General features: G+C 40.4%; 1 protein-coding gene across 1 annotated transcript in view; it reads left to right on the top strand.

The window, feature by feature from the left end:
• Positions 1–7,080: 7,080 nt before the first annotated feature.
• The window catches only part of LOC122815131 (zinc finger protein OZF-like), a 93,998-nt gene continuing 74,277 nt past the window's right edge, over positions 7,081–26,801 (top strand). Inside the window, exons 1-2 of the mRNA XM_044087384.1 lie at positions 7,081–7,218; positions 26,561–26,687. Of these exons, the coding sequence (XP_043943319.1) occupies positions 7,207–7,218; positions 26,561–26,687 (139 nt within the window). The 5' untranslated portion in view covers positions 7,081–7,206. The remainder of the gene's footprint in view (positions 7,219–26,560; positions 26,688–26,801) is intronic.

The raw sequence follows: 26,801 nt of genomic DNA, 5'->3' as shown, positions 1-26,801 counted from the left end.
GAGCTTCTGAGGGATTGAAGGCAGGTATAGAAGGAGACACGTAAGAAGATGTTAGGACAGGAGAATGGCTTGTTCAGGCTAGAATGGATGATGAGAAGTTAAGTAAATAAGAGTTGGTTAAGAAACTCTAGCCAGCCAAGTCTTCTTAAAGTGTGACAGTGGTGTGACTTAGACGGCAGATTACCAGCAAATCTAGCAACTTTGTTGTAGATAGTTTCAAGTTTGGAAAGAAGTGAGTTCTGCAACAATCCCAACAAACTATACTTTAAAGACATTTATCATTTGCTATCTTAAAGATCCTTAATATGCCACTCCAGTCAGTGTCTAACTGTGTCCAGTCTTCTTCTTCTCCTTCTTCTCCTTCTTCTTTTGGCTGTTCCCGTTAGGGGTCACCACAGTGGATCATCTGTTTCCATTTCTTCCTGTCCTCTGCATCTTGCTCTGTCACACCAACCACCTGCATGTCCTCCCTCACCACATCCATAAACCTTATCTCAGGCCTTCTTTTCCTGTTACCTAGCAGCTCCAGCCTTAGCATCCTTTTCCCAAGATACCCAGCATCCATCCTCAGCATATGTCCAAACCAATGAAATCTCGCCTCTCTGGCTTTGTCTCCAAACAGTCCAACCTGAGCTGACCCTCTAATATACTCATTCCTAATTCTGTCCATCCTTGTCACACCCAGTGCAAATCTTAAGATCTTTAACTCTGCCACCTACAACTCTGCCTACTGTCTTTTCATCAGTGCCACATTCTCTAACCCATATAACATAGCTGGTCTCACTACTCTCTTGTAAACCTTCCCTTTCAATCTTGCTGGTACCTGTCTGTCTAAAATCACTACTGACACTCTTCTCCACCCACTCCACCCTGCATGCACCCTCTTCTTCACCTCTCTACCACACTTCCCATTAATCTGAACTGTTGTTACCAAATATTTAAACTTATCCACCTTCGCCAACTCTACTCCCTGCATCCTCACCATTCCTCTATCCTCTCTCATTCATACACATATATTCTGTCTTAGTCCTGCTGACCTTCATTCCTTTCCTCTCTAGAGCATATCTCCACCTCTGCAGGGTTTCCTCAACCTGCTCCCTACTCTCACTACAGATCAATATGTCATCCGCAAACATCATAGTCCATGGGGCTTCCATCTGATCTCGTCTGTCAACCTGTCCATCACCATTGCAAATAAGAAAGGGCTCAGAGCTGATCCTTGATGTATTCCCACCTCCACCTTGAATGCATCCATCACTCCTACCGCAGACCTCACCACTGTCAAACTGCCCTCGTACATATCCTATACCACTCTTACATACTTCTTCACCACTCCTGACTTCCTCATACAATACCACAACTCCTCCCTAGGCACCCTGTCATATGCTTTCTCTAAGTCCACAAAGACACAATGCAACTCCTTCTGACCTTTTCTATACTTCTCCGTCAACACCTTCAGAGCAAATATCGCACCTGTAGTGCTCTTTCCCAGCAGGAAACCATAACTGCTGCTCACTAATCATCACCTCTCTTCTTAACCTAGCTTCCACTACTCTTTCCCATAACTTCATGCTGTGGCTGATCAATTTTATCCCTCTGTAGTTACTACAGGTTCATAGGTGTGTACTAGGCTAATGGCCCTGGAGCCTTTACAAGCCTAGCCCATAGGATTACCCTGGCATCATGCCACCCGACCTTAGTTCATAGTGTCTCTGTCGGGTAGAGCCACTGGAATGATCCCCAGGGTGAATTTTCTATTTCCAATCCACTCATCAAGATTTCTCTTGAAGAAGGCCAGTGAGATTCTCTGCTTGACATGTGTGGGAAGTCTATTCCATAGCATGGGCAGTCTCTGGGTTATGAACCTGTCCCTCCAGCATGTTTTGTTGATTGTGATAATGAGGTTGAGGTCTCTGGACCATGTGGTGTGGAGGGATTTGGATTTCTTTAGATGTAGTTTTTCTAACAGAGCTGGGACAGACATGGCTTTGTAAGTCAAGCAGAGATCGCCTCTAAGTAGGCGATATGAGACAGAGAATAGTTGGGGGTTTTTGAGTCTGTCCATATAGGACAAGTGTTTAAAGCCTAGGATCCTCTTTGTGAGGTACTTTTACAGCTTCTCCAGTTGTTGCAGCTGTCTAGTGAGGTACATGCCAAATGGGGTATTGTAATTGATGATTGGCCTAATGAGGGAAGAGTAGAGGCTGACAATGACCTCTTTCTTCCTGGATGCAAAACCCTTATTAATGAGATGTGCCACATAGAAGGACTTTCTAACCACAGTGGCAATGTGGTGGTCAAAAGAGAGGTTGCTGTCAATCTGTGTTCCCAGATCTCTTATAACGCCTTCTGTGTTCAGTGGACTACCATCAATGTGGTAATTCAGGGGAACTGGGTTTTTCCCAAGGGGGATGACGACACATTTTTTTGGCATTGAGCTTAGGGTCATGGTTCTGACACCAGTCACTGGTGTCATTGAGGCCTTTCTGTAGGATGTCAACATCACTTGGGGAGTTAATAATAGCTCCCAACTTGCAATTGTCTGTGAACGTTGTCAGCCAGCATCCCTTCGTGTTGGCCTGGACTTCAGAGAAGTAGATACCAAACAGGAGAGGACCCAGGACCAAACCCTGTGGGACTCCACTCGTGACTGTGGGCAGTCTGACTTGGAATCAGCAACTTTTACACTGTGGGTTCTATCTGAGAGCCAGTTTGCAACCCACCTAGTGATATAGGGGTTGATGCCTAGCTTAGTGAGTTTTTCTATGATTTCTGAGTGGGGAATGGTATCAAAGCCTTGGCCAGATCAAGGTAGGCTGTATGAACCACCTTGCTTTCATCCACATCTCTGGTGACTGACTCAAAGACATTGACCAAGTTGACCAGGCACGATCTACCCTTCACAAAACCAAACTGTGTGGGATCCAGAGTTTGGAGATTCCCTATATCCTTGTTTATTAGGTCCATGATGATGTGTTCCATAGCTTTGCATATCAGACACGTCAGTCTAATTGGGCGATAATTCCCGGGGTCTGTAGTCACTCCTCCTTTGTGGAGAGGGATGACTGTAGCAGTGAGCCATTTGGCAGGGACAAAGCCTGAGGTGAGGCTGTGACTGAACAGGGCACACAGGTGAGGTGCCAGTTCACTCTGTAGGTCATATAGAACAAAGCCAGTGATATTGTCAAGTCCCATAGAAGCTGTATTCTTGGCTTTGGACAGTGCTGTTTTAACCTGTGTAGTAGTAATACTGGGTGCCTGGCAATCTACTGGTATTGCGATTGGTCCTTTGAGGGGGGAGAGGAGTAAAGTTATCACTGAATCTGTCGGCCGGTATATTGGCAATATCTGTTGGCTCGGTATAGGAGGTGCCATTGTGCAGTAGCTCAGAGAAAATCAGGGTATTGCCGTGGAGATTCTTTACATAACTATAGAAGGCATTGTGGTTGTCTTTACTATCTGCTGCAATTCTGTTTTCATAGCTAGCTTTAGAGGATTTCATGAGAGATCTCAACCTTTTGTTTAGGCTGATAAGGAAGTTTTTCCAGTCTTGGGACTTCACCTTATTCAGCATCAGTTTCCTCCTTCTGTTGTAGAGTTTCTTTATGGTAGGGGACCACCAGATTGACTTCCTTTTTTTGAGGAGAGCGTCTTAGTTCTGTTGGGTATGGTGAGATCCATGCATTTGTGTACGTGTTCGTACAGTGCATTGGTGTATGATTCGGCAGTCACGCAACTATTCTCCATTTGCATGGGTGCTATGAAGTTAGCCACCTCTGTTTTTAGGAGCCTAAAGTTAGCTTTGGAGAAGTTTTTCATGGTGGTTACCTTTGTGGGGGGAGTGGAGGTGGGAGGGATGTGGATTTTCAAGGTGATTAGTTTGTAGTTGGATCTAACCAGGGAGGAGGTGACTACTGGTGTAGAGCAACGATCACCCATGTTAGTAATGACCAGGTCAAGGATATTGCTACCTCTAGTGGGGGTAAGAATGATCTGGTCTAGAGCATTGGAATTAATGAATTCCAGAAAGCATTGTGCAAGTATATTGGTACATGAGTAGTTTCCCAGTTAATGGAGGGGTAGCTGAAGTTGCCCAGTATGAGAGTGTTAGGTTGGACCCTAATATTCTCCAGGTGCTTAGGAACGTGGAGTGTGAGTCTTGGGACATGGTTGGAGACCTATAGCAGGCTACAACCTGAATTGCTGTTTTACACTGTGTTAGCTGCACTTGAAGTATCTCAGATGCATTATGCTGGGCTACCAGTCTGGAGGTGTGTGCATCCTTTATGAATTTGGAAACACCACCACCTTTGGAGGTTCGGTCCAAGTTCTGGGGCTGAAAGGTGTGGAATGAGTTATAGCCTGGTAGTGCAGGGGTGCTTTCTGCTGCCTTGAACCAGGTCTCTGTTACAGCACAAATGTCAATGTTCTCCAGTTTAAGGAGTGCTTCGAGTGAGTGCATTTTGAGATTTAGACTTCTAGCATTGAGCAGCATGACCCTCAGATTGCATTTGTTTCTAGCTATTAAGGTGGTAATTTGGTCTTTGAAACACTGCCTAAAATGGCATCATAAGGGTGGCAAGATCCTTGGCCAGTATCCGGAAGCCCAGGGGTGAAAGATGCAGGCCATCTCTGGCAAAGCATTGAGGTCTGTCAATCATGTCATCCCAGGCAGACAGATACTGGATCCCCTTAGAATGACACAAGAAACTTAGCCAATTGTTGAAATCAATCATTTTCTGCTTGTACTGTGGTATCATTCTGGGTGATGGTAGGATGCTGCTCGGGGCTAGGGTCATACCCGCCTGGGCTACATAATCCAAGAGCTCCTCCATGTCTCTTTTCATGTAATCCAGGGAGGTACATCTCAGGTCATTCACACGCACATGTACAATGACAGAGTCATATTTGTACCTGTTATTGAGGGACCTGAGTGCGTGCGTTATGTGGCAGATCCTGGCACCTGACAGGCAGCTGACTGTTACTTTCTCCTTATTCGGCCTAGTGAGTGGGACATCAGTGTGCCTTACTATCGAGTCACCTATGACTAGTGTGTCGGGCATGCTGTTTTGGCTTAGGGGCTTTAGTTGAGTGGCACACTGTTTAGCAGAATTATGTGTCTCATCATTAGTGATCTCTGCACGTTACCCTTATTCTTAAGAATCATTACCAATACACTTCTTTTCCACTCTTCAGGCATCCTCTCATTTTCCAAGATTGCATTAAACAAACTGGTTAAAGACTCCATTGGCATCTCTCCTATACACTTCCATGCTTCCACAGGTATGTCATCTGGACCAACAGCCTTTCTATTCTTCATCCGTTGCACTTCCTAATTCACTATCACCACATCATCCAACCTTCTCTCTGTCTCATTCTCTTCATTCATCAACCCCTCAAAGTAGTCTTTCCATCTGCTTAACTCACACTCCTCGCTTGTGAGTACATTTCTCTTGTTATCCTTTATCACTTTTACCTGCTGCACATCTGTCCCAGCTCTGTCCCTCTGCCTAGGCAATCAGTACAGGCCCTTTTCTCCCTCTTCGTGTCTAACCTTTCATACAGCTCACCATATGCCTTATCCTTCGCCACCTCTCTGTTCATCTTACACTTCATCTCCTTGTACTCCTGTCTACTTTCTTCATCTCTCTGACTATCCCACTTCTTGTTTGCCAACCTCTTTCTCTGTATACTCTCTTGTACTTCCTCATTCCACCACCAGGTCTCCTTGTCCTCCTTCCTCTGTCCAGATGTCACACCAAGCACCTTTCTAGCTGTCTGTCTTACCACTTCTGCTGCAGTTGTCCAGCTATCTAGTAACTCTTCATTGCCACTCAGTGACTGTCTTAACTCTTCCCTGAACTCCACCTGACAGTTATCCTTTTTCAGCTTCCACCATTTGATCCTTGGCACTGCACTCACTCTCCTCCTCTTCTTCTTGATCACCATAGTCATCCTACAGACCACCATCTTATGCTGCCTAACTACACTTTCCCCTGCCACCATTTTGCAGTCTCCAATCTTCTTCAGACTGGCCCTCCTGCATAGGATATAATCCACCTGTCTGCATCTTCCTCCACTCTTGTACACCACCCTATGCTCCTCCCTCTTCTTAAAATATGTATTCACCAGAGCCATGTCCATCCTTTTCGCAAAATCCACTACCATCTGACCTTCTGCATTCCTCTCCTTGACACCATACCTACCCATTACCTCCTCATCTCCTTTGTTCATTTCAGTAACATGAAATCCGCTCCAATCACCACTCTCTCTCCTTGGGTACATCTATCTGTGACCAGTATGAGAACTAAAATATGGGCTGCAATGTCCAAACTGTTACTTGCAGGATGAAGTAAACATAATGCCATCCTCCACTGACCCATACAGCAATGTGTCCAGGTCTGATGTTCCCACCTCAGAAATGACCTCAGGCTCTTAGAATGGTGCTGCAGTATGAAGGTAAATGACAGAGGGATCATTTGGTTTATCCAAGCAGAACACACCTCTCCAGAATTGGCACTCACCAGCAACAAGTAATGCAGCCCTCTGCAGTCACAAAATTTATTAATAACGTAGAGAGGGAATGTGTATTTCTTGTGTAGTTTGCGTTATTCCCTTACAGAAGCAGTGAGCACCGTTAACTTACATCAATGTGTGACACTAAGCAGCACTTTCACTGTAGTAACATTTCACTGAAAATATGTTGGCTTTGAAATATTGCATTTCAAATCAGATGAATATCTACTTTTTAAATTATGTAGGCTCAAAATTTATTTTAGTCTTGCCAAATGCCCACTGATAAAAATCCCAGAATTTTAAATTAATCTGCTGAAGTCATCCACCATCATACTGTCCCTTCTGTACATATTAATAAGTGGATTTGCAAATCTACTCAAGTCTTTTACCTACAGTGCTGCCCCATTATACATATTAATGAGAGAATTTGCAAATCTGCTCAAGTTCTCCACCTACATTGCTGATTTATTTACACATACTGAGCAGCTCTGCATTATGTAGGTGGGACTCATTTCTGCGATGGACAGGAAATGAGGATTAAGCTGTTAAGTGCTGTTTGTTTTGTTACAAGAAGTTGTCAGAAACTCATTTTGGTATCATCTGCTGTGTTGTGTTTAATTTTTTGGAGAGCACATCTATCTGAATTTCTGAAGAGTGTAGTTTGTAATTTTAAGAGTCTGAAATAGAACCATGAAGTTAGAGGTAAGTAATATTTAGAGCACTCTGTACATTACTTTTTGGTTATCAGAAAAGGATTAGCTTGTGTTTCTGCACAGCATTTTTTCTTTCTTTATGTGCACTGACGTTGGTTAAAGTAAAGCTGAAGGCCAGGATTGCTAAGCATTTAAGGAGCTGTAGTTTTCTTCTGGCTACATAGCTCTTTATTTTCTGCAGTGTAGAGAGGCACACCTGCTTGTGTTTTGGAACAGAGACATGGTTATCAGCTACTGTTTTAAGTTATTTGTATTTTTTTGCTGAAGATAGTACCTCGGCCATGTCCAGACAGACAGAGGATGACCTCCACCACATGCATGCCATCTGTATTTATTGTGTGGAAAAACATTCTGGTAGGCTTTAAAATTAAAATGTAACCAACTAATTAAAACAGAATACACTGACTATTATTTTGGGAGTATCATATGTTTACACACTTGAACACACACAGTAGAAATATTGAACAGTATTCACAGATTTGATTATAGTTGTTAACTTCCCATTCAGTAAGAGCTTCCTTTTCTCCTTAATAGTAACATACCAATGCCAAGGAATAAATCATCTGTATGTCAAAGGGACAGTTTGTCCATCTGTAGTGCTAGAGGCCCATGTTCTAGAACAGCTTGTGCTTTAGTGGGCTCATGGTGCAGAAGAATAAGTGACCAAATGTCAGTTCTTAACCTTCCTCATTGACAGTGTTTGGGGACATTGTACCATGGGGTGATACCCAGAAGTGGCAGGAAGTCAGCTTTCTGAAGCACCTACAATGTGTCTAAGGCTGTTATCACCATGTTTGCTGCCTTTGAGCATAGAATGATGGGAAAACTTTATTGTTAGCAGGATTTTAAAGCTGTATGTTTTCTAGAAAATATTTCACTATCAACATTCTGTTATTTCAGAATGCAAATAGGGAAAATCGGTGCAAACTATTCTTTAATTATGATTGCGTACCATTTAAGTGTGCTTACCACACCATTTAAGTGTGATGAACAAGCTCAAGGCCTTTTGGACATCTAGAAGTTCTATGCTCCAGATCTGATACTGGAAATTACAGCTGTCCATGTAGTCATCTAGTTCATACTTGAAATTATGGATTGATAGGGTGAGTTTAATTGTGAGGAGGAATTAATTCCATACAGGTGCGATTACTTTGGGGTGGCCATGGTGGTGCAGCGGTTAGCATTGCCGCCTCACAGCAAGAGGTTCTCCGGTTCAATCCTCGGCTGGGGTGCCTTCTGTGCGGAGTCTGCAAGTTCTCCCTGTGGTCACATGGGTTTCCTCTGGGTGCTCCGGTTTCCTCCCACATCCCAAAGACATGCTGTAGGTGGATTGGACACTCTAAATTGGCCCTAGGTGTGAGTGTGTGCATGTGTATGCCTTCTGTGGAAGGTTGGGTGCCGGACTGGCAACTCGACACTGTAAAACTCCACTGCCAATCATGAGCGGACAGGTGATCTGCTGTGGCGGCCCCTAACCAGGAAAAGCTGAAAGAAGAAGAAGGTGCGATTATTTCAGATATAAAGTTTTGACATTTCACAGTATGGGTGACATTTGAGTAGGGTGAGTAGGTTGCAGTTACAGAACAGCATTTGGGTTTCTATAAAAGCTACATATGGGGGTGCAGTTATCTTCCTGGAGCATCAAATGGCAACTACACATGCTGAAAGGTCATTACTGGCATGGGGTCCAAATGCGCTCCATAGAAATGTCTTTCACTACTTTGTCAACCTTTAACTGTTGCCCATCAATAGTATATAAAGCTGGTTAGGAGAGTCCAAGTTCCAAAATGTTGCATTATTTTTTCTTTGAAGGTAAAGTAATTTCCACTTCGCTATTTGAGTGTAATATTAAGTGTTATTTGAAGCAATATGGTGTTAGGAAGGTTAAGGACAATGCTGTCATATTTAATTGCATAGTCAGACAGTGCAGTACATGCATAAATATAGTTGTAAGTATAGAAAACTGCTGAAAAACCTCATGTTGATCAGGATCGAACACAGGAATGGTTAAGGAGAGGCAAGTTCAAACCAAAAGATGAAAGGTTAATATTGGCGGCCCAAGATAGTGGTCTGCATACACGCTGGTTTACAAAGTCCATTGAACATATGGGAGAAGCAGACAAATGTAGGTTTTGTAAAACAGAATTGGAAATAGTTACACACCTTGTTGCTGATTGTGACATACTAATGGCAGAAGGACTGTATGCTGAAAGGCATAATAATGTGGCAAGACTGTTGCACTGGCGATTGTGCAAACATTATAATATTGAAGTAGCTGAAAAACACTGGAAACATGAGCCACAAAGCATCATAGAAAATTATGAAATCTACATCACATGGGATGACCAATTACCAACAGTTCAAAAGATAGATGAAAGAAAACCAGATATAGTGGTCCATGAAAAGAAGAGAAAAGTAGCATTGATCATTGAAATCTCTGCACCCAGTAACTACAGTGTCTTGCACAGAAGAGACACAAAGTCATAAAATATCAAGACTTGCAGGCAGAAATGAGAGCAGTGTGGAAGAAAGATACGCAGACAGTTCCAATAGTAGTAGGAGCAACTGGTCTTATAAACAAGAATCTACAATCCCATTTAGATATGTTACCAATATATGTAGCATTGTTGCCTCACAGCAAGAGGTTCTCCCATTCGATTCTCGGCTGGAGCGCCTTCTGTGTGGAGTCTGCATGTCCTCCCCGCGGTCGAGTGGTGTTCGAAAGACATGCGTGAATGGGCATGCCTTTGTTGAAGGTTGGGTGTTGGGCTGGCGCCTCGCCACTGTAAAAATCGACTGCCAATCATTAACGGACTGGAGTTCCGCTGTGGCGACCCCTAACTGGGAAAAGCCAAAGAAAAACAACAAGCAATATATGTAACTCCATACAAACTGCAGAAGGAGTCATTACTGGGCACATTGCGGGTGCTGCGAAGAACACTTTTGGTTGTCATCAAAGATTGACACAATACTAATTTCATGAACTTTAATTGTAGTCTGACTTAGGAATGGGATCCATTCCCATCAAGGTATTAGAAACCCAAAAGACTTGGAGAAATAAATCGAGTAAGAGTTGACATTTGAGAAAAATGCCAAAAAAGGAATGGCCCCAGGACAGACCACTGACGTACCCCACTGGTGACAGCATATGGTAGAAGTTCTATTGTTATTTTTTGTGTATGACCACATGGCCAGTTCTGGCCCCAGGTTACTCTGGCTTTAATGACCTTTAGACCTCTGTGTTTGTTTGATTTCACCATGCAGTTTAGTGCCCAAAGCATTAGGTAGACTGATGTAAACTGTATGGGCAGATAACTTTCATCCAAGGTGGAGTTCAGACTCTCATATAATTAACCTCATTCATTTTTTTAAAGATCTGGCATTGACAAAACTGCAATGGATGAGTTTACAAAGAAAGCGATTTCCCATAAGTACCATGATGTGTCTTCCCATCATCTATCACAAAATGGTTGTGAGCCTGTTTGGTCTGTAGTTAATGGAGTTTTGAAAGGACTGTAGACTATATTAGTCTGTTTCCAGCTGTGGATATAACCAGCAATGTTTGATTGTGCAAATTAAAGCCTCTGAAGTATCATCTGTCCCATGGAGCTGGTGTTTCTGACTGTGTCAAAGGCAGGTGTGGCTATTTTGAAATAATTTGGGGCAGGATTATGTTGCAGGGACAGGATTATGTTGCAGGGAGGAATAACAGGTGAGCTCCATATCTGTGTTAGATGCATCTGTTGCCATTGTCACAGTGATACCATTTTTTCTAACACATAGCATTTTTATCCCCCCCCTTCATGTTCAGATATTATCAGTAAAGTCCTTATTATTGTCACCCGTCATCGTTATGTCAAGTTTTACTTTGAATGTAGATTTTATTCTTTGGTTTGCTGCGATGGGGTGGGGAAGTTTGAAAACTTTGTATGCAGTTTTCTTTTTTTTTTTTTACTTGATCATTTGTTAATTGTTGATTATGCACTTCCATTTAGGTTTGTTGCAGAATTTTCCACTGTGTTAATGTTTCATGGGCCCGAATCTGTCAGTGCAGCTGTTTAAAATGTTTCTCTTCATGGGGTAAAGGAACAAAAGTGATGATCTCAGACATCACATAGTGGGCAAGTAGAAAATAAAGGATTCAAACCCAGAAATACAGGGAAAAAAGATTTATTATTTTCTCATAGCTTTTGCTCCCTGTGCTATACTGAAAAACACATGTAATGATTTTATAATGGGGTGATGGGAAATGGTGGAAAAAACAGTTATTAAGGCAGAGATGAGCCCAAGCAGTTTCTTGGAGATTGGTAAAAGTACGTCTAGACTTTCTACTGAAATGTCAGGACATGCATTGCATTGTCCTGACATAATGTGCTTGTGTGTGTGTGTGTCTGTCTGTGGGGTGGGGGGCTGACAATACTGGAGAAGAATGAATACCAAACATTACTGTTCTTTAATTTTTTTTTTTTTGCAGGGGGCTGTCCCCCTCCACCACTGATGTGGGGAAAGCCCTCAACACCCAAACTTCTATATCAACTCCACAATCACCATACCTTGGAGAAAGGAGAATGTTTTGAGAAATGGCATTCTAGAACTTAATATTATTAAGTCCAGCTTTCCCGTCATTCAATCAACACATTTTGTGACATTGCATTTCAGATCGTGGCATTTAAATGGCTACTGTGTGTGTATAATTTAAAATTATATGTTTTTTTTCCAGATGGCATTTAGCAAGACTAACAAAAAGTTTTGAGTGCAGTTTTACAAAGTAGATAATCGGCTGATTTGAAATACAAGGAACATTGGTTTACAGTGTAGCAATGTTTTGCTGAAAATGAACAGAGTTCCATTTGCCACATAGTTAAATAAGTTAACAGTGCTTTTGCATGAAGATAAGACAAACTACAGAAGAAGTAATACATTCCATGGTTACGTTATTGGCAAATGCTGTGACCACAGAGGCTACATTACTTGTTGCTAGTCAGTATAATTTCCGGAGTTGTACGTTCTTAGTTAAACCAACAAATGCCATATCGTAAGTTGCAAAGAGCTCCCTATCCAGCAGTTACCAAGTCTTCATGACCTGTAAGCATGTTTATGGTCTTAGATCTGTGGTGTTTAAAAATAAGTAAATGTAGATGCATTGAATGTAACCTTACAACCTTAACCTTCATAACATAACCTAGGTCTGCAGAATGGTTTCCTTAGCTAACCAGCCTGAATTATTGAGACATCATGTGTGTACACAGAGAGAGAAGAGCATGGCATACTTATAGATATTTCCAAAAGTCTTTTGATGGCATCCCATAGTCAGTTTGCCTCTGGTTAAAAGATTTAATACAAAGCTCCTTTTCAGTTGGGTCTAACAAATGTTCCAATCAAAGAATACCAGCTGTTATCCAATTTGCCAACCACAACCTTTCTTCCCCTATTTGTAACAGAGGTTATCCCAGACAGAAAGCTTTCCTTGCCAAATATCTAGACTTGGGTAACATTTAAATTACCTACAAAGTGCCTTATTAGCTACATGTAATGTTCACCATCTCTCTTGTTGCTGTACAAACAGGGTTTATGTTTCTAAACAGTGATTGGGAAGTGTAGCTACCAAATAGTTTGTTCTCAGTCTTTGCCCATAGGGAGGGTTCTGTTCTTCAGTGAATACCAAAGGATGGCAAATCACTGCTTATGAGCCAAACTGTACATGTTCACCAGGCCCCCATCTCCATATATAGGTTCATAGGTTCTTAGATGTGTACTAGGCTAATGACCACTGGGGTCTTTTTAAGCCTAAGCATGTATTTCAAATCTCTGGCAAGTTCTTCTACCATTGGTAAGTGGGGATTGGGAGATGAAACATTTACAGGAAGGTGCTTGGGAGGTGAAATTGTTTACAGACTGCCTGTTCCCATTAGAGACATAGGTGCCAAACCAGGGATGAATTTCCTGTTCATCAAGAGCAAACAGACCAGCACCAGAATCCAGATGAATATTTAATATATAAAAATATAACTGTGGGCTTTTACTCCCACTAGTAAATATACATAACTCATAACACCCAAAGGGTGAAAAAGCATACCAGTTTCAGCATATAGCCTTCATCAGTGCTACCTAGCTTAACATATTGCAAACAATTTATATACCATAACATCCAATTAGTGCACCACATAAATAACCAATCACATTAAGTCCTGGAGCAAATAAGGCTCCAAATTTAATTATCCACATCCGTTCCTTAAAGTTTAAAAAAACAATGCACATCCTCTTGTGATGTATTTTGCTTATAAATTCTATCTATGATAGTAAACCTTAATATAGCAGAAGGATGTTTCAGCTGATGTTTATATAAGGCATTTGTACTTCTGTGGCATTTAATATCACTCATATGTTCTGATATTCTAAGTCTGAAAGGGTGAGAAGTTTGCCGTACATAAAAGGCAGAACAAGTGCAATTTACTAAGTAAATTACCCAATCACTGCCACAGTTACCAAAAACTATTGCCATTGGGTTTTAGGATTTACTGTTGGGTTGTTCTTCCATTAGTTACTTCAGGATTTGGAAGTGAATGTTTCACCGAAGTTGGGGTTAGTTGTTTACATCAGGAGCAATACAGAGGGAGTGCTCCTTCAGCACTTTTAATTTCGGCTGAGATTGGAGGCCTAATTCTGCAGTTGCTAGTGCTGAGCTGTTTACAAGTATGGATGTCACTTGTTATGGGTGATTTGGATATATAAGTCCATTGGGTCCACAAAGTTACTAAAAGATCGTATTAGGCGAAGATATACGCTTAAATCAAGTGTCTTTGGTTCAAATTATTTCAGTTTTTGTCGTTTCAACATGCATAACGTTGGGAACAATTTTTGCCGGGTATGAACTTTCCTAAGCATTTAATCTCCCTATATATGGAAACAAAGCCTTTCGTTCATGGATTCAAATATAAATACGGAGACATTAATATCATTTATGAATATAAGCTATATTGGTGGTGCTTACATTTTGATAATTGTTGATTATACATTGTTTCATTTATCTTGAGTGATATTTATAGGCGTATGTAATTGGATTGGAAGCAATGTACTACATTTTGGGGCCTGATGTTGCAATTTAAGTGATGATTCATCATCTGAATTTAAATGTATATGAATAGTCAGTTTGGGTCATACATTTGAGTGAGATTTTAGGCGGGGCAATTTTCAGTGCATTGAACACAAAGTACTTGCCATGTTTCAGTTATAGTTTATAAGGTGTCCATAAGTAAGTGGTTCCTCTAGGCCAGTTATTACATGTCAGCTGAATACGGAGCAGCTTTCTACAAGAAGGTTACTGTCAAAGGAAAAATCAAAGATCAATGCAGCCACGGTTCAGTTAAGGTTCCTTTATTCTTGTACAAGGAGACAAAAATGCAGTTCAGAAGTTTGTCTGACATTATACAGGAAATACTTCATTATTATACTGTTTTGTAAGCCATTGCCCTCTAAGCTGACGTAATAAAATACAACTCTTAGCATTGTTCTAAGACAGGTGTTTACTAAGTTTTTCTGCTGATATAGCAAGTATAAACTTCCCATGTGAAAATTTCCTAAGATATCAACGTGGCCTCGCTAACTGCCGGTCTGTAACAATTCACTCATATTTCAGTGTTGCAATTAGTGATTCTTTCCTGCTTTGAGCATAAAGCATATTCTGATTTCAGCCTATAATCTTATCTACAGCTGCAGTATGAACAAGGTTATTTGCTTAAGTCTAGTAACATTTCAGAATACTGTATTGTTCCTTTTCCTAACGTTAGCAAAATCATCTGTTTCTCAGTGTATGAACAAGGTCATTCACTGAGCTGACAAGAAGCAAAGTCAGAAAGTACATGCAGTTATTTTCAATCCTGTAGCAGAGTAAATGTGTTAACCCTTTTACAAACGTTGCCATTCAAGGTTTTAAGCTAATGTGAACATAATAGTAGATACAGTTCTCAATACATTTCTCTTGTTACATGTTATCACTTCTTCCTTGCATCTGGTGCGTTATCTACAAGGTCGATCGCTCATGCAGGAAAGAGCAGAAGATTCTCATTATTTCATACATTTAATTTCCTGACCCAGCAGATAATCACTTGTGAAAAGCATAAACATTAATTCTTGCTGAGCTAGCAGCTGCTGGGGTCAGAGACCAACTTGCAAAAAGGCACACTGCAGTTTCCAAAAGCTTCTTGCAGTTTCATATGAATTCATTTTTCTTGTCATCTCATTAATAGAATAAAATGCATTAATCCTTCCTTGCTTCTGAATAAGCACTAAACATATACATTAATACATATTTTTCTAACAAATATGGTATTGGGTTGGATGATTTCCTCAAATAGTAAAATGTAACCAAAGCAGGAATATGCCTTATAGTGTAAAGCAGTTTAAGGTAAAATATAATTTGTGGGACAGATATTCTATATCAGCAACAGAGCTGCAGCCTTCAGCAGATATGGGTATAGGGAAATGCCAACTACCAAAAGGCATACAAAAATATATCAAATGCTAATAGCAAAGGGCTCTGGCTGACTAAGTTTCCATACGACTGTAAGCTAGAGTCATTGAATCCCCAAATCACTTAGCCATCCTGCAGGAAGGTTTGTCCCAAATATATAACTGGTGCCAAAATCATGGACTGAAACTGAATGGCAAAAAATGAATTATTGTTTCCGGGGTCGGTATAGTGATTAAGGTCTTAACCTCACAATTGCAAGGTACAGGGTTTGATTCTGACCTATGTTTGTTTGTTAGGCTTGCAATAGTCTGCTGACTTGCAGCCTAGTAGTTAACTATGAACTTTTGAACCTTTGAGAAACCATTTATCCTAGGAAATATCACATTAACAATACAACCCTAAGTGCTGACCCAGCTGTTCAGGATTTGGGAACTTATGTAGACAGTGACGTAGCTTTTGGCCAACATGTCCATTGTTGTAAGAAAGTCCTTGTATATTGCACAGCTTATAAACAAAGGGATTGTGTCTAGATCTAAGGATGTCATTGTCCCCCTTTACTCACCTCTTATTAGGCCAGTCATGGAATGTAATGCCCTCTTTGGAATGTATCGTTCCAGACACATGCAACAACCGGATCACTCACAGAGATACTGTATTAAAAGGATACAAGGCCTAAACAGTGCACCAGACTGACTTAGAGCCCTGGGACTACACTCTGTATCCTACAAACTGTTAAGAGGTGACCTGTGCCTAGCATCCAGTGTATCCTCCGACCCAATACTGATGGATTTACTGCACATCAAGTCACATGACATCAGAAATACTTAGTTTAGGGATCTAAATCTCTTCTACAACATCAACAGAATGGTTTGGAGGGACAGGTGTATCTTGCAGAGGATACAGCTGCTCTTGAACAGACATGCCGTCCACATAATGCAAACTCCATCCCTGTCCACATTCAATGTAACTTGGATCGGTGGATGGGAAACAGAAAATTCACCCCAGGCTACCTCCTGTACTACTAATGGACAGAGGCATCTCTCCTAAATGCTTTATCCCATGCAGTGATTCAGGACTATAGGTTGAAAGGAGCATCTCCCCAGTCTTTATTTTTATATTAAATAAAGCAAGTAATGTAGGATATAGCTGGTTCTGTACCACTTTATATAAAACTGCTGTCCGGTCACCTGGCCCACATGCCTTAATACTTGGTGTTTCTTGTAAAGCTTTTAAGTCTTTGCTTGAACTAATTTTGCATTCAGTGCAGTGGTGTCATCTAATTCTGTGCCAGAAAACATATTTTTTAAAATCTGGATATACATAGATGCCTCCCCTTTTCAACTGTTGTCTTGAATACAAGACTTTTTATAATATTCCTGGAACACTGCATGGATCTCCCACATATCAGAATCTGATCCATTCCTTCCCTTTATACATCTTCTCTTCATGTGTTACATTCCCTGTCTGAGCCTGTATACCAACAGTCTCCCTGGCTTATCTAATTGGGGCTATGCTTGAAGTACCTCTTTTATTAAAAACAGCTTTATTAACCTGACACTTTCAGTTCTTATATTCTGATAGTTCTTATACTGGGAAGTTCCCTAGTGTTAAAACTTGCATCCCTCATTCTTTTATAGGCATGACAAGTTTATTCCATGTGTGCGTACCACTCAACCTCTTAATGCAAGAAACCTGGACAATCCCTAAAATAATTGGGGGACAAAGATAATAGGTCCAGATTTTAAATACCCCCCAAGAAAACCCATTTACCCTTTTGGAAACCCTTTTTAACTACAACCCTAATGTGGGACAGTTCAGGTTTAATTTAACGGTAAACCGGGGGTTTTGAGAAATGTCCATTGAAAGAAATCCTTTTTTCCACAAAAACAAAAATGGAGTTTAATATCCCCCCTTTTACTACCTCTAACATGGGAAATGGAAGCCCGGGGGGGGAAAGGTCCAACACAAACAACCAGTCACACAGGAATACAATTAAAATACCCCAAAAACAAAAAAAAGACTATTTGGGGGCCTCTGAAAAATTTACCAAAACGAGGGGGACCGGCGGCACCAAAATGAACCTCCCCCCAAAATCGAGTGTAAACGCACCCCCAAGGGCCAAACAAATCCAGAACACTTGTTTGGGATTAAATTTCAACACACGAGGCCCCCGGGTTTTTTGGAAAAGGTAAAAAGGCTGCCTTCGGCAGAATCCGCCACATAAGCAAGCCCATCCCCCCAACACAGGTAAATTGGATCGTATTGAAAGGGGTTTAAACCCCGGGGCCACCCCTTTGGACTACAAAAAAGGGACAGAGGACTCTCTATATGTACCCAGGCAGGTAGGACCCTGACTTGAAGTACACCTTCCCCAAAATATAAATAAAGTGATAAGATATTTTTAAAAAGGGCTTTTCTGTTCATTAAAATCTGTCTGTCCCGGGGGACATGTTTAAACCCCGGTGTTTCTGGAGGCTTACCTTTCGGGGGCTTGTATTGGAAAAGGTTGCCCCCCCAATGTCCCTTTTTACAATTTCAAATTTAAATACCCCCTAACGGGAAAAACTTTTAATTTCTAATGCCAAAAGTCTCAATCTCAAGATCCACCTAACCCTTCTAAATTGGGGGAAACACCCCTGTCTGGCTTTTACAAAACCCGGTTCGGCTCTAAACCCGCATTTAATTTTTCACCTTTTAAAAACCCCCCCAAATCCGGAAAACCGGGGAAAATGTTTTTAAAAAGGAAACCCCCAAAAAAATTGGGTCATCACTATGGGCCATAAATTTTAATTCCATGGCAAACTCTTTTAATTTTGACATGACAGGCCACCCTAAATGGGAAAATAAGGGCCCTTTTAAAAAATTTTGGGGGAAAAATTTATTCCAAAAACCAATTTATGTTAACACCCAATTTTCGGGGAAACTACTAAGAAAAACTTAAAAAGGATTTTGGATTCATAATCAATCCAGGAAAACAAAAAATTTTACAAGGGGAAAAAATTAAACCAAAACCCGGAACTTTGGGAAAAATTTAAAACCCGGCCCCACGGGGAATCGACCTTAAATAATCTCCTAAATTCATAAACCCACCAAAAAAAGGGCCAAAAAAAAACCCCCAAAAGCGTTTCCCCTTTCTCTATGTGGTTCCTTAAGGCCCTGAGTTTTTAAAAACCATTATAAACCCGGGGTCACTTACAAATTTTTACCCCCCTTAAAATTTGGGTTTGGAAATCCCAAACAAAAAAAGACTTTCTTCCAAAAAACCATTGTCCCCAGTTAAAAAAAATTACAACAAAGGGGAAGCTCCTAAAGATAGAGCAAATCCGGGAAAGGTAAACCTTGACAAAAGGGAAAAATGGGAGCCTCTAAAACATCCCCCTTTTTGGGGGAAAAATCCCCAAGGACTTTTAAAGTTCAAAAGGCCTTTTAGATTTAAAAACCGGGAAAAACCCCCTATCTAAATTGCAAAAGGATGGAAAATTACCCTACCCCAAAATTGCTTTTTGGCTAAGGGTTCAGTGAAAACTTCTCCCCCCAAAAGGGAAGTTATCTTTCCGGTTTGGCCAACTTTCCACGGGTGAGAATTTCCCTTCACAAAAAAACCACCCCCTGGGCCGGGGGTTTCCCCGGTGTGTGTTTCTGCTAAAGGGAATTCCCCACATAGGCATTTTTTTTAGCCTCACCCAGGACTACCAGGATTGGGCCTTTACTGTGGTCCCCCCCAAAAGGGGGCGTCTAAACCTAATTCCCCCCATTAGTTTAAAAATTATCTGCAAACATGGAGGTCTTGGAACTTTTAAAACATGGAACTTGCAGACTTGGATCAACCCATTTGGTTTTGAAAAGGGATCCTTTTTAAACGGGTTGACTTTTTCAAAACATTTACCAAGGCCATTATAAAAGGGATTCCATAAGCCTACCTCACCTGGCAAGCCTTGAACTACCCATAATCATAAAAACTCATAGTTAAATTTAAAACCATCATACAATGGTTGAAACTGGAAGGGCCCAAGGCAGATTCGGGACCTGTAAACTCGCCTTTACAAGGGTCCCCCCCTTTATTGGGCCACTTTTTGGCACCCTTTTTTGAAAACCCCCCAAACCCGGGGGGTTATTACAAATTAAATACTGCAATGAAATAGATCTAACAAAAACCTAAAAGGTTTCCAAAACGGATAAGGGTAACCAGGGCCCCAATTAAACAAAATAAATCTACCCGGGAAAACCCAAGGTTACCAAACTCCCTTTAAGGGGGAATAAACTACACAAAAACCTCAGGGTTCTGGGCCCCAATTACAACCGTTTACCTATGAAATAGTTGGCCCTTCTTTTCCGCCCACCTTTGAAGGGTTAAATTGGGGGTAAGGGGGTATGCCCTGTACCATAAAACATTAAAATATAATTGAAAAATGTGTTGTTTGTATCTGCCCAAACCCTGTGCACTTAAGCCCCAAAAGCCCCCAAAAAAATTTGGGGTCTAAAATAGTCTTCCTATGAAAAACCACTCTTTTCATTAAAAACCCGGAAGAGGTGCCTTGCCTGAATATGGCCCCTTCCCCCATTTTGATGAATATGCTCCCTAAAACTAATCCCTAGAACCAAGGCGGAACTTAAATTTGACAGGTTATTGAACTCTAACAGTTATAAGGGAATTTAAATCTTTTAAAAAACCCCGGCCATGTGGGAAAGCACTTTGGTTTTCAAAAACCTTGAAAGGGATGGAAATCGAGATAAAACCCAATTCTTCGTTACCTTGACGGGGCCGGGAATTTGTGGCTGTTTTTTTTCCCTTAAAGGGGGGGAAACCAATAACTTGGGAAAGGCTTAAAATGGGGGCGGGTACCTGGAATAACCTAGGAATTTTTTTAAAAAGACTGGAGTCTAACAGGTGGAGAATGAGTGTTCGCTGGACATTAGGACTGTAATATGGTGCAAAAATTTCCTTTGTTCCAATTGATTTGTATCCCCTTTTGATGGTACACCTTTTAAAAATTTTTCAAACCTAGTTAGAAATTAATTTTGGGCCTTTTAATCGGGGCCCATCCATTTTTTGCCTGTTTATCGGGAATTTAATGATTCTGTTATATAAAGTTAAATGATTGCCTTCACATTAAATAATGCCTCAACTCAAATCATAAGCTATATTACCTGCATTTTAAACCCCCTTTTTTAAAAAAACATAAAAAAAACCCTTTAATAAAACCCCTTTTCCATAAAATTTATTACAGAAACCTGGCTGAAACCTGATACCCCCTAGTCTTCACCACCTCATACCAAACTATTCATACCTACAAGATTATAGACCAAGTAAAAATAAAACGAGAGGAGCATTAATTCTCTTTAAAGACAGCCAACAACATTATCATTGCACCAACTAACAGTAACTCAGAACTGGATCCTAACTAGATCCTAAATGGATCCTTTTAAAATTTCCAACAACCAGAAAAACTCCTTCTTATAGCCAGTGCACCAGCCTCATTACAAAAATGAAATACCCTCAAAACATGCCAAAGCCCCCAAAAGCCGAAACATAATCATTCTTGGAGACTTTAACCTCAATTACATACGAGCAAAAGCCATTGATATATCAGAATTCCTGGCCAGGTTAAGTCTTACCCAAATCAACTCAAAACCATGAACAGCCCCAGTCCAACAGAAGGCACACACCTTGATGAGTCTTGTAGTAACTAATAATCCTACAATGTTATCTACCCTCACCCTACATGCACTCTCCTTCAGTGATCAGTGTCCCATAACTTTCTCAGTACATAATCTAATATTAAAATATAAACCTAAACATATCCCCTTCAGACCCAAAAACATTCAGAATATCATTAATCTTAAATACTTTTCCACCATTGTTTGGTCTCACTTACTTGCCATAAAAGACCCCAACAGAGCAGCTAACAACCTTACCAATACCCTACTGCACTTGAAAAACAAATTATTTTCCTTAGCACGAAAGCTACTTCAACCTCATAAATGTGACTAGGTATCTAATAAACTCAAACACCTCCTCAGATTACGTAATGGAGCATGGTACACTTGGAAATGCAACTCCTCCACAGATTCCTGAAGCAAATATACCTCCCTACACAAATTAGCCAAGCAATCCATCTGCAGATACAAAAGCAACCACTGCCAAAATAAACAAATCTTGCTTTTAGCCAAACCTAAAATATTCTAGAGAGAAATCAGACTGCTGACTTGTTGAAAAACTCATCACAACTCCACTCCCCTAAAATACCACCACAAACAAGTTCTCATAGGCTGACTTCCTCCAGGAGTTCAGTAACTTGCCTCATATCAACAACATAAACATACCACTCCCACAGCTACCCCCCATTTACAGTCCACTGTTCCACTTCAAAATGATTATAACCAAAGAGACAGAACCACAAATGGACCAAATTCAAACAGATACTCCCCCAGGCTCAGATAACTACCGTCCTTGGTTCATTCTCCTTTATGAGGACAATTTCCCACCCTCTAACATATATATTCACCCTCTTCTTAACTAATACAATTATGCCTCAGATATGTAAAAAAGCTACAGTCACTTATATTCCCAAAACTTCAAACCAGCTGCTGTACTATTCTATTTAGTACTCATTTAAATGAAATAGTAGAAAAATTCCTTGTAAGTATTGTATTTACATTAATATAAATCTTCTATCCAGGAAGAAACCGGTTTCTGGACGGATGCCTTTGCTATAACCCTCTGCTGCTTGCGGATGATATCCCTGTCTGATGTTAAAGGCAACTTCCAGTGGTGAAAATATTCACTGACCTCATAAGCTTTGATCTGTCGAGGATAACTTACTATTTGATAAACTAATTGAAATAGGAATTAGTGATAATTCAAAACATTGGTTTGTAGATTTCCTTACCAATAAATCCTCCAGTGGCGAGAGAAAGTGGGCACCATCATCTTGAAAAAGCTCCTCTTATGAAAAGAGTGCTCCAGGGTTCCAGTTTAGCCCTATAGTAGTTTCCATATTTATCAACAAACTTCCATCTGATCACCCTTAAATATCTTTATTTTTTTAAACAGATAACATTGTCATCTAGATGTCAAACAAACCCCACTCTTTTATTCAAACTCAGCTTTAAGATTACCTCCAAACCCTCAACCAATGGCTAATAGGCCAGAAGGTTATCCTCAATCCCTCAAAAACAAAAGGAATGATACTTGGAACCAACCAAAAAAATTGCCAGTGGGCAGAGACAAATTTACACAGGGTTATCATGTACAGTCCTGCCAAGTTTCCGAGGTGAGCACAATTAAGTGCTTGAAAAGGGTTTCATTAAAGGTATGTATGGCTAGGAATCTTATCATCCCAGTAGTCACTTGGCCTGGTATGTTCCTATGTTCCTAAATAGAAATTAAAATAAAAAATAATAACGTAAAGGCCTGCCCTGCCAGAAAAGTTGAGGTTGAAGGACTCCTGCTAAGGGTTGTTTAGGACTTTCTACATTATCCTTCAGGTTTCGGTTAAATAAAGGTCAGATCTGATGAAGCTTTACAGTGAAAGTGCTAATAAAGATTCATATTTCTCTTGTTAACATGGAAGCTGCTATGTTCAAACTTGTTATGCTTTTATTCATTTGTACTGCCATTACTTCTAGGTTTAAGTTTGTGCTTTATGCTTATAGAATTGTTTTTGGTACAAGAGCTGATATAGAATATTTTAGTGTTTTAAAATTGACAATTTTTTTTTCTTTTTGCGCCAATCTCCCACAAAAAGTTTCAAGATGGGCTTTATTCAGTGGACCAACCTCTCAGGCTTTCCTCCATAAGGGACACACCCACAATGACAGCCTACTGATGAACATGCTTCTACATGTCTGCAATAAATATAGGCTGCTACAGTGACTCTTTTGTCAAATAGCACTCATCTGCATCTAAGAAACTGATTTGAAAAAAAAGAATCAGGCTCCTATAGGCGTTTTGCTTTTTCATTTAAGTTGCTTTTATCCATACAGTGAACGGACATGGAACAGATTTGATTTGAGATAAGAGTTTTTCATGGGAAGTTTACTTCTAACTTGACCGATCCCACTAAAAAAGAAGGATTCCAATCAACATTAAACAACAGCTATTATGGATACTAGCCCAGTGGAGGAGTGTCCCCTACTAGCTCCAACCCTTCCAGGGGCAAGTAGGTTATATCTGTATTTCCTGTGCTGTATTGTTGGATGAAAAATGGAGAAAGGAGAAGTTCAGATTACTACTTTTCATCAGAGTGGCTTTTCAGATGACTTTTGTAATTGATAATTACCCCGAAGACTGTAGAGAGGGCAGTAAATACTGGGGCAAATCAAGGATGGTACAGATCTGGTATCTCAGTTTTGTCATACTTCTGCCTGTAGTTGGCTTGCTCCTACAGAGATGCAATCTTCTAATGAATCTATAATTCCTCATGATGTTCCTATTTCCAGAAAGACTTCAGAATAACACGAGGGCAAGCAGGTATTACCCAAATAGAGTTCAGTTTACCCCCAGGAAACTGTATGCTGCTGCTATCTCATATTTAAGTTGTTACTATCAAACAATGTAATCAATGCTTTGCTGTGCAACAGACCTTGGTAAGATGTTTGGTTAAATCTAATACACTCTTTGTGCAATATGGTATATGAAGAAATAGTTTAGTACTTGGTCTTGTGACATCATTTCATAATCTACTTAGAAACAGAGACTTTTGTGGACATTATTTTTACATTCTAATCTTTTCAGCTGAATACAAAGTTTTTCAATAAATTAACTGCTCAACAAAACATTTCCACCTGGAATGCTTACCTTCTTCAGGAATTTAGTACTGAAGCATCTAAGCTCTTATTTTTGCAATTTCATGAAGACAGTCTGGACATAGGAGAGATTTCATTTTTGTTACAAGGGTATGCAAAGTTCATGACCTGTAGGAAAAAAAACCTCTAACTGAGCCCCAACCCCTGTACCACCTTACTAATGGGTGCTAGCCCTAACCCTAATGCTGCCTCTTTTCCAACCCTAATCCTACACCTTACCATAATAAAAGACCTTCCATAATACTGCCACTATGCAAGACACACCTACACAAACAATACTAAATCTATCTCCTTCTCTCTGCCTGACCCTAACCCTAAAAGTCACACACTCACTCACTCACTCCACCTTCACTCCTCACTCACCACCACCACTCACCACCACCACACTCACAAGCATACAACACCTATTTCTCACCTATCCCTGACCCTTACTGTAACTCACAAACACACGTACAAACTCTCTCACCCCCTCCAACCCCCACTCACATGTCTAAGCAAAACATAACATTGAAATTTATGCGGCTCGGCTGTCTGTTCCATCACCATTAAACAACACCCCCCCCCTTGCATTTGTCGACCAAACGGACATTCAGCAAAACGTAGGGGAACCCATAATCAGGAATTTTGTTGAATTTGAATTTAGTTATTTTGGGACATCTTGGTTGTATAGAAAGGTCCTTTAATTTGTCTACAATCATGGAAAAATATATTTTTTTCTTTACTTTCATACGGGGTTTAGACTCCATCCCATCAGATACTGTATAACACAAAGAGCAAAGAAGATTTGGGTTTGCTCAGTCCCCTAGTTTTCCTGGCTTCTTTACATCTTTTTGTTTCCCTTACAGTTAGTTCATGGTTCCCTTCCACCACTTCTTCTGTCTTTTAGTATGATATGAATTATTGGGAATAGGTGGAAAAAAGAGACTTATACTCCGCTGCCCCCCAACAGTACATTTTACTTATCTTTTATGTATGGAGCATGTTGACAGCAGCCTTTCTGCATTAGCTGGTTACATTGCTTGAACCACAAAAAATATGTTTTATGTTCTCATTAGATCATTATGCTGCTGGTGTATGTTACCTTCGGGGTTAGGAGGGTGGCCTAATGGTTAAGGTGTTTGCTTTATAAACACAAAGTGCAGGGTTTGAGTCTCACAACAGATAAATGGCTAGGCTTAAAAAATGGCTCGCAAGGGCAGTTAGCCTAGTACTAATGTATAAACCTATGAACCTTCACAGTGTGTATAAACATGTATGTTATCTTCAAAGGGTGTATAAACATGTATGTTATCTTCACAGGGTGTATAAACATGTTGATATATACATTCTGTTTGCTAGCTTTATGATATTCTGTTTGTATTCTTCTGACTGTATTTTAAAAATTATGTTGCGTTTTAGGAAACATTGGCATGTTGACAGAAAAACCTGTTCTGATCCCTTTGTACAGTCAAGCTGAACCATTGTTTGACATTTTGTATTCCCCATTCACAGGTGCACAGTTATGTTGAAGAACAGGATTCAGAATTTTTCAGACTCCACCATGAAAGACGTATCTTCCATGTTTTTCACTCAGTTTTTTGCTGGTAGTTGTTCATGAGGCTTGTATTCTACACCACAGAATATGCACACATTGCAAGCAACACTTCATCAGGTCGCTCGACACACAGTACCCTGTGCCATGCTCCAGGCATAGTCCAACACTGTCATCTGCTCACCTTTGCAGCTGTATGTCTTCATGTACACAACACGGCCACACAGGTATTATTAGACTGCAGAGTGCTACACCTAGTTCTTATGAATGTAGCAGTCTCTTTCCTTCTAGATACAGAATTTAAGCAGCAATCCTATGAAACATTCTGCAATTTCTTCTGTTTTGTTCTGATGATTATTTATTGCTAGATTGTAGATGAAAAGATGTTTCCCTCTGCCAAAAAAGAGACAGCATTAGTATAATTTAGGCAATAGGTGCACATTTTAACATTTTCTTGAAAATTTTCATTTTCATGTGGTAATCGTACCAAAACACATTAATTGACACTCTTGTACTTTTTAGGTACCAGAAACCTTTGAAGATGTGGCTGTTGATTTTTCAAGGGAAGAGTGGAAGATGCTGAGTGACCAGGAAAAAGAACTGTACAAGGAAGTGATGTCACAAAACTATGAGCACATGGTATCACTAGGTAAGTAAGGAGGAATCGTATCTAAGCTACACAAGAAGTGATTTCACAGAACTATGAATACATGGTGTTGGTAGGTAAGAGAACTTGTATCAGATTTACACAGAGAGGAGAAAA

The sequence above is a fragment of the Protopterus annectens genome, chromosome 11.part0 (genome assembly GCF_019279795.1).
Source record: "Protopterus annectens isolate FY-2018-M chromosome 11.part0, PAN1.0, whole genome shotgun sequence".
NCBI lineage: Eukaryota > Metazoa > Chordata > Ceratodontiformes > Protopteridae > Protopterus > Protopterus annectens.
The sequence above is the reverse complement of the archived record's forward strand: the minus strand, read 5'-3'. Positions and strand labels throughout refer to the sequence as shown.